The following is an 8615-nucleotide window of genomic DNA, read 5'->3' as shown; positions in this document are numbered from 1 at the left end:
CCAGCTACTTGGGAGGCTGAGGCAGGAGAATCACTTGAACCCGGGAGGTAGAGGTTTCAGTGAGCTGAGATCACTCCACTGCACTCCAGCCTGGGCAATACAGGGAGACCCTGTCTCTTTAAAAAAAAAAAAAAAGAGAGAAGCTGCTTAGAACACCACAGTTTAGGTGTCATTTCCCCTATGCATGGACACTTAGATTGTTTCACATACATAATGGAGCCTTTATTTAGGGACTATGATTTCTTCAAATGTAGTCAGAAAACACTGATCTGGACCAACCCCCTCACTGTGTTTTGAGGGGAAGGGTCAAGCAGCATCCCCCAGTATGTCCAAGACCGAAGGTCAAGGCCACAACTCAAGAAACCTGGATCCTGGCTGGGCACGGTGGCTTTCCCAGCACTTTGGGAGACCAAGGTGGGCAGATCACCTGAGGTCAGGAGTTCGAGACCAGCCTGGCCAACATGGTGAAACCCCGTCTCGTCTAACAATACAGAAAATTAGCTGGGCATGGTGGCGTGCGCCTGTAATCCCAGCTACTTGGGAGGCTGAGGCAGGAGAATCACTTGAACCCGGGAGGTAGAGGTTTCAGTGAGCTGAGATCACTCCACTGCACTCCAGCCTGGGTGACAGAGTGAGACTCCATCTCAAACAACAACAACAAAAACAAAAAACAAAAAACCTGGATCATTTTGTTTTTTGGCTCTGCCGCTAATGTGCTGTGTGGTGCCAGGCATGTCCCCTGCCCTATGTGGGCCTCCTCCCATGACATACAGGGCTAGGGTAAGATGGTCTTGGGTATCCTTCTCAACACAGACCTTCCGTGGGTCCTCACACATTGGTCAGATTCATTCCCTTCTCCCATTTCTTCCCCGCAGGGGCCTAATAGCAACAACAGGAACACACCAGGAAGCGGGGAGGGTAAGTATCTCTGAGCAGATGCAGTGGAGTCGTGTGTCCTGCAGAAGATTCCGCTAGGCTCACTCAGCTTGAGGCAAAAATCCCAAACAGTCAAACCCCCGTCGAGAATCCCCGAAATTTCCTCTGAAGTACTTTGCACAGGCTATTGTGTTTCTAGAACGCTGTTTAGTAACATGAACAAAACATATTTAGCTTTAAACTTGAGAATCACACCCAGCATGGTGAGATGCCTACTTATACTAGGAGCCACATATTGATGGGTGCGGAGCTGTGCCAGGCGCCAGGCGAGGGTCACCCAGGCCTGTGGATGCACTTAGACAAAACCTCACCCTCCGTGTGTCTCCCTTCCCAACAGGCTCTGAGGACATCATCGTGGTTGCCCTGTATGATTATGAGGCCATTCACCACGAAGACCTCAGCTTCCAGAAGGGGGACCAGATGGTCGTCCTAGAGGAGTGAGTCCCCATCCCACTCCCCCTAAGACAGATCTGCCTCCTCTACTCAACTATGTGCTCTTCTGTGCTTCCATAAAGAACCTGATAGATGGGATATCTTATCCTGGGTACAAATGTCTAAAGAGAAGCTAGTCACAATAGCGGAGGAAGGGTTTGCTGTCAACCTGGTGAAGGGGATTGTGCACTTACTAAGAGTGCACATCCAGCCTGGGATGCACAGGTGAAGCTTTCTCAGGGAAGCCTTCCTAGGGCTCCTGTGATTAAGCCACCGGTTTTTACCTGTGGACCAGGCCCCATCAAGGTGACCTTGCATTCAGAAATCCTTGGATCTCTGAGTTTGCCACCTCCAATCTCCTACAGCCTTCACCATCGTGGGTATAGTGTCCAGTATGTGCTGAATCCTGAGAACGGGAGAGGTCATGCCTGGGTGGGTCCCCAAGCCCACTCTCCCCTATTATCAGCCCCAGCTGAACCATTCTGAGTCTCCATGGGTGCAGGACCCTGCCATGGGTATAGCTAATAAGACCAAAGTTACAAGTCCAGGGAAGAGGAGTGGAGCCAGATACCCAGGGCTCTGGGCTGTGGACAGGGTGATTCTAGACCCTCAGATGCACAACAGGAACTGTCGTAAGGATCCCTACCCTAATCATGGGCACATGCTGGGGGGCTGACATAGTCACAGCCCTGTCCCTTACCCTACTGGCTTTCTGGAGGCAGGGGATTTTCTAGGTCAATGCTGGGGAGCTTGAGGAGACTGGAGAATGATCCTTCTGTCCCTAACACCTTTACTCCCTCCTGTCCCTCAGATCCGGGGAGTGGTGGAAGGCTCGATCCCTGGCCACCCGGAAGGAGGGCTACATCCCAAGCAATTATGTCGCCCGCGTTGACTCTCTGGAGACAGAGGAGTAAGTATCCTATTTCCTACCTTCCAGAAAGAGTCAAGCAAAGTCAGCCTTGTTTGCAACTCAGGACCTCTGCACACACTGTACCACTGCCTGGCACATACTCTTCCCAGGGCTCTGGGCTTGACTGGCTCCTTCTCTTCCTTCAGGTTTCATCCTTCCAGTCAGGGAAGAGAGGCTAAAGCGGGTCCCCGCTGTGACTCTGTCTTGTGGAAACCTGTTTTATTCCCTTCTGAACATGTTTTACTAGCAAAACGACCTTGTTTCTTTGGTTGGTTACACATGCATTCTTTGCCTGCCCTGCAAGGAAGAGAGCTGGTGAGAGCGGGGACTTTGTCTGCTGCTGCATCCTCGGCACAGGCTGGCATGCAGTCAGTGCTCAATAAATATTGTTGAATGAAGCATATGGTCTTACCAAGAAGGGTCTCTGGAGAGGTGAGACAGTTCACACCTGGCCAGTCATCCCTCATTTGTTGTTTTGTTTTGTTTTGAGACAGGGTCTCACTCCGTTGCCCAGGCTGGAATGCAGTAGCACCATCACAGCTCATGGCAACCTCAGCCCCCCCAGGCTCAGGTGATCCTCCCACCTCAGCCTCCCCAGTAGCTGGGACTACAAGTGTGCATCACCATGCCCAGCTAATTTTTTAGTCTCCCTATGTTGCCCAGGCTGGTCTCAAACTCCCTGGCTCAAGTGATCCTCTCGCCTCAGCCTCCCAAAGTGCTGGGATCATAGGCCTGAACCACCGCACCTGGCCCATCCCTCATTTGATTCATTCGACAAACACATGCCCATGACTCTTCAAGCCCTGTGCCAGGCTAAGGGCCGTGGAAACAAATAAGATATCTCCCTACCCTCAAGGAGCTCCCTGTAACCCATCGTTCTTGGCCATGGGTTCTTCTTGTGTCTAGCTTGACTCTAAAAATATACTTCAATCAGCCATCCATCCATCCATCCATCCATCCATCATCCAACAGATACCTGTTGATTCCCTATTCCAGGGATACAAGATGACTCAGATGGGGCTCCCCACTGGAGATGTTCTCTGTATGGTGAATGAGGTTGATGAGTAAAAAGATGACTACACTGAGGGGTGGCAGTACATCCCATTAAAAACCAGCCAATCAAAAGTTGACAAATGACAGTCCCCATTATTTTGTCTCTTCTACCTCCTCTTTCTAGCTAGATGGTACTATGGGTTTGGGATGCTTGCCTGTTAAAAATGAAAACGTTTGGGCTTTTCCCACTATAAAGCCACCCCCTTCTGCTTGGGCGTGGTGGCTCATATCTGAAATCCCAGCACTTCGGGAGGCCAAGGCATGCAGATCACCTGAGGTCAGGAGTTTGAGACCAGCCTGACCAACACGGTGTAACCCCATCTCTACTAAAAATACAAAAAAAGTAGCTGAGTGTGGTGGTGCACACCTGTAGTCCCAGCTACTCAGGAGGCTGAGGCAGAAGAATCACTTGAACCCGGGAGGCGGAGGTTGCAGTGAGCTGAAATATCACGCCACTGCACTCCAGCCTGGGGTACAAGAGCGATATTCTGTCAAAAGAAAAAATAATAATAATAATGCCACCCCTTCTTAGTGATCATGGAACTGGGGGCTCTGAGCTGCTTCTCTCTCCTTCTTCCAGGCTTTGCCCTGGGTCATCCCATTCTCTGTTTCTCCACTCCAGGGTCTGAACACTTACAGAATGCCTGGGTCACCTCATGTGGTCCTTGCAGCAACCTTGGAGGAGGCGTGGCTGGTATTATTTCTCAAAGGCAACATAATTGCTAAATGGAAAATGTAGAGTGTAGACAACATGAATGGGGGGTTATAATTTGCAAACAAAGGCAAAATAACCTAGGTGGGGGTTTCTCAGACATGAGCAGCATCAGCATCGCCCGGATTACTGGCTAACAAGTGCTTTCCGGCGCCCCACCGTCAGATTCCGAATGTGCATTTCTAACAGGTTCTTGAGTGAGGTAGCTGCTGCTGTTGCTGCTCCCAGGACCCAGCTTGGGAACCACTGATCTAAATACACGTATCTGGCCAGGCGCAGTGGCTCACACCTGTAATCCCAGCACTTTGGGAGGCCGAGGCAGGCAGATCACTTGAGGTCAAGAGTTCGAAAACAGCCTGGCCAACATGGTGAAACCCTGCCTCTACTAAAAGTACAAAAATTAGCCAGGTGTGATGGCGGGCGCCTGTAATCCCAGCTACTTGGAGGCTGAGGCACGAGATTCGCTTGATCTGGGAGGCAGAGGTTGCAGTGAGCTGAGATCACGCCAATGCACTCCAGCCTGGATGACACAGCAAGACTCTATCTCAAAAAACAATAATAAAAATTAAAAATGAATATGCATATCTGTCTTCAGGGCACTCAGGGGTCCTTATGTCTGAATCAAGAAACTGCTAACAGAGGTTGCCTCTGGGGAGCACAACTGGGACCTTGGGAATCAGGGCAGGATGGAATCTTAGTTTCTCTCATTCCCCCTTGAAATAGGCAATACTTTCAAATGTTTCAAAATGCAAATGTGGGGAAGCATGCAGAAGAGAGAGTGAAAAGTCTTCTTCCCACCCTGTTCCCAACCAGCCACTTCCCCTCCCCAGAAGCAACCAGTTTCTCGTGAGTCCTCCCAGATGCTTCTTCCTTATATAAGAACAGACATCTCTTCCCACTTGTCTCACACAAGTGGTAGATACCACACACACTGTTCCATACCTCTCGTTCAGACCTTCCATGCAGCACCTCGTTCCTTTTTTTTTTTTTTTTTTTGAGATGGAGTCTTGCCCTGTTGCCCGGGCTGGAGTGCAGTGGCCGGATCTCAGCTCACTGCAAGCTCCGCGTCCTGGGTTTACGCCATTCTCCTGCCTCAGCCTCCCAAGTAGCTGGGACTACAGGCGCCCACCACCTCGCCCGGCTAGTTTTTTGTATTTTTAGTAGAGACGGGGTTTCACCGTGTTAGCCAGGATGGTCTCGATCTCCTGACCTCGTGATCCGCCCGTCTCGGCCTCCCAAAGTGCTGGGATTACAGGCTTGAGCCACTGCGCCCGGCCCCGTTCCTTTTTTTTTTAGACGGAGTTTCACTCTGTCGCCCAGGCTGGAGTGCAACGGTGTGATCTCGGCTCACTGCAACCTCCATCTACCGGGTTCAAGCAATTCTCCTGCCTTAGCCTCCCAAGTAGCTGGGATTACAGGCATGCACCACCATGCCTGGCTAATTTTGTATTTTTAATAGAGACAGGGTTTCTCCATGTTGGTCAGGCTGGTCTCGAACTCCAGACCTCAGGTGATCCGCCTGCCTCGGCCTACCAAAGTGCTGGGATTATAGGCGTGAGTCACTGCTCCCGGACACCTCCTTCCTTTTCATACCACAGGGGGTCTGTCCCGTAGATGTCTATTTAACCTCTGCCCCATACGGTGGTCTCTTAAGTTGTTTCCAGTCATGTACTGCAGCGAATCTCCTGGTGTATATGTCATTTCTCCCTTGTGCAAGATACATGGGATAACTTCCTAGGAGCAGAATTGTCAGGGAGACAGTTCTTACTTCTACATTGTTGAATATTTTACCGTGGCACAAGTCACTTTACAACATGAAAGCAAAGAAGGTAGATGGGCAACATAGCATGGTGATTAAGATCTTGGGTTCTGGAGTTAGACTGCCTAGCTTCAAATCCTGCCTCTACAACTTCCCAGCTGTGTGACTCTAGGCAAATTACTTGCCCTCTCTGTTCCTCAATTTCATCACCCATAAAATGGGGCCGGGACCAGTGGTTCATGCCTGTAATCCCACCACTTTGGGAGGCCGAGGTGGGTGGATCACCTGAGGTCAGGAGTTTGAGACCAGCCTGGCCAACATGGTGAAACCCCGTCTCTACTAAAATTACAAAAAGTAGCTGGGTGTAGTGGTGCATGCCTGTAATCCCAGCTACTTGGGAGGCTGAGGCAAAAGAATCACTTGAATCCGAGACGCAGAGGTTGCAGTGAGCCGAGATCATACCACCGCACTCCAGCCTGGGTGACAGAGCAAGATTCGGTCTCAAAAAAAAAAAAAAATGGAAATGATACAGGTGACAACTCCATAGAGCTGTTGGGTAAACAGCAAGATAGATGTTAACTTTCTCCCCAGTTGTTAACAGAGGAACCAAAGGCCCAAAGAGGAAGGCAACTTGCTCAAAGTCAGAGTGCAGGTTTGTGGCAGGGCCAAGGTGGGCTGAGGTCAGGTCTGCGGCTTTTTTCCAACTGCTCCTCACCCTAGTGAAGGTGAGAATGGATTCAGCTGCTGCTGCTTGAACTTTTCCACCCAAATATCTCCAATACTCAGGAAGAATGAGGAAAAGATCCCAGGATATGATCCTAAGTATAAAATTCTTTCCAATCTCAAGTTGTAGCTTAGAAGTTCATGCCAACTTTACATTCAACTCTGTATATGCAGAGGAGGATTGGTTGTAAAGCTAACAAAACTCAGGCCCTTCACAGGCTTCCAAGGTCCTAAGAAGGATCTTGTATGCTTGTGAAATCTGCAAAAGTAAGACTTTAACCGCAGTTGGTTAAGGCTGCTGTCTGTTTCCACTCTGTCTTCCTGTCCCTCACAGCAAGTGGCACTGGAATAACCCGTCAGCTTTTTGCACTTGTAATGCTGTATTATTTTTCTTAAAGGAAGCTCCCCTGCTCCAAATTGCATAGGCTTCAGTCTCAGCAAACAGGATTCACCTTGGTAAAATGTCTATTTTGATATCAAAAGAATGGCTTCTTTCCCCTGTGTCCCCAAAAAAATCCTTGAGTAAAACTGATGCTGCAGAAAGCCAGACCTTCTGTATCCTGACATCGCCCTGGGACTTGCATGGCCACAGGCACCCTGTGTAGGCAGGACAGGACTGCACGACCCCAAGTTCACATTTGTCCCTTCCCTTTTCCATCAGGTGGTTCTTCAAGGGCATCAGCCGGAAGGATGCAGAGCGCCAACTCCTAGCCCCTGGCAACATGCTGGGCTCCTTCATGATCCGGGATAGCGAGACCACTAAAGGTGACACCAGCCCACCCCACACTGTCCTCCTTGCAGAGGTGCCCCAGGTGGGACTGGCCACCACCCTTCCCTTGGAAAATGCCTTAGCAAAGGCTGAAAAACCCAACCAGGTGCTGTGGCTGCCAGGTTTCTCCTGCTCTTGACCACCTGAGCCAGGGAGGGTTGAGGCTCTGTGCCTGGCTTGGCCCTTCTAATTCCTCATAGCTGCCAGTTTAGGTCAGTGGTACTAGTGCCATGTGGCTTAGGCCCTGAAAACAAAGAAACATCCAACTGAAGCTTGATCTTCACTAACTTGGTTTTTCATTTGTTTTGGTTTTTGTTTTGTTTGTTTTTTGAGACAGAGTCTCACTCTGTTGCCAGGCCGGAGTGCAGTGACGCGATCTCGGCTCACTGCAACCTCCGCCTCCCAGGTTTGAGCGATTCTCCTGCCTCAGCCTCCCAAGTAGCTGGGATTACAAGCACTTGCCACCACGCCCAGTTAATTTTTGTATTTTTAGTAGAGACGGGGTTTCACCATGTTGGCCAGGATAGTCTCGTTCTCCTGACCTTGTGATCCACCCCTCTCGCCCTCCCAAAGTGCTGGGATTACAGGTGTGAGCCACTGCGCCCAGCCTGTTTTGTTCTGTTTGAGACAGAGTCTCACTCAGTTGCCCAGGCTGGGATGCAGTGGCACAATCTCACCTCACTTCAACTTCTGCCTCCTGGGCTCAAATGATCTCCCATCTCAGTCTCCCGAGTAGCTGGGACTTCAGGTAGGTGCCACCACGCTGGCTAATGTTTTCTTTCTGTCTTTCTATCTGTCTGTCTGTCTTTCTTTTTAGTAGAGATGGGGTTTTGCCATGTTGCCTAGGCTGGTCTCGAACTTCTGGACTCAAGCAATCTGCCTACCTCAGCCTTCCAAAGTGTCAGGATTACAAAGTATCAGGATTGTTTTTTGCTTTGTTTTTTTTTTAAATACCCATAAGAGACCAAGTAGGGGAAGCCAACGCAGGAGGATTACTTAAGCCCAAAAGTTTGAGACCAGCCTGGGCAACATAATGAGACCCCATCTCTACGAAAAATTTGAAAAATTAGCCAAGTGTGATGGAGCACATCTGTACTCCCCAGTACTTGTAAGGGTGAGGTCAGATGATCTCTTGAGTCCAGGAGTTCAAGGCTGCAGTGAGCCATAATGGAGCCGCTGGACTCCAGCCTGGGCAACAGAGCAAGACCCCATCTCTAAAAAAATAAAATAAGGCCGGGTGCGGTGGCTCAAGCCTGTAATCCCAGCACTTTGGGAGGCCGAGATGGGCAGATCACGAGGTCAGGAGATCGAGACCATCCTG

The 8615-nt window shown here is 50.0% G+C and overlaps 1 protein-coding gene across 2 annotated transcripts in view; it reads left to right on the top strand.

The window, feature by feature from the left end:
- HCK (HCK proto-oncogene, Src family tyrosine kinase) overlaps positions 1-8615 on the top strand; it is a 53284-nt gene that overhangs the window by 19676 nt on the left and 24993 nt on the right. The window contains exons 3-6 of one of the 2 annotated variants that reach the window (XM_011959967.1): positions 876-918; positions 1274-1373; positions 2180-2278; positions 7187-7290. In XM_011959967.1, coding sequence (XP_011815357.1) covers positions 876-918; positions 1274-1373; positions 2180-2278; positions 7187-7290 — 346 coding nt within the window. The remainder of the gene's footprint in view (positions 1-875; positions 919-1273; positions 1374-2179; positions 2279-7186; positions 7291-8615) is intronic. The other variant, XM_011959975.1, reaches the window with a different exon arrangement.

Source organism: Colobus angolensis, unplaced genomic scaffold, assembly GCF_000951035.1.
Source record: "Colobus angolensis palliatus isolate OR3802 unplaced genomic scaffold, Cang.pa_1.0 Scaffold114, whole genome shotgun sequence".
NCBI lineage: Eukaryota > Metazoa > Chordata > Mammalia > Primates > Cercopithecidae > Colobus > Colobus angolensis.
Note: the sequence above shows the minus strand (reverse complement) of the source record. Positions and strands in the feature narration are given on the sequence as shown.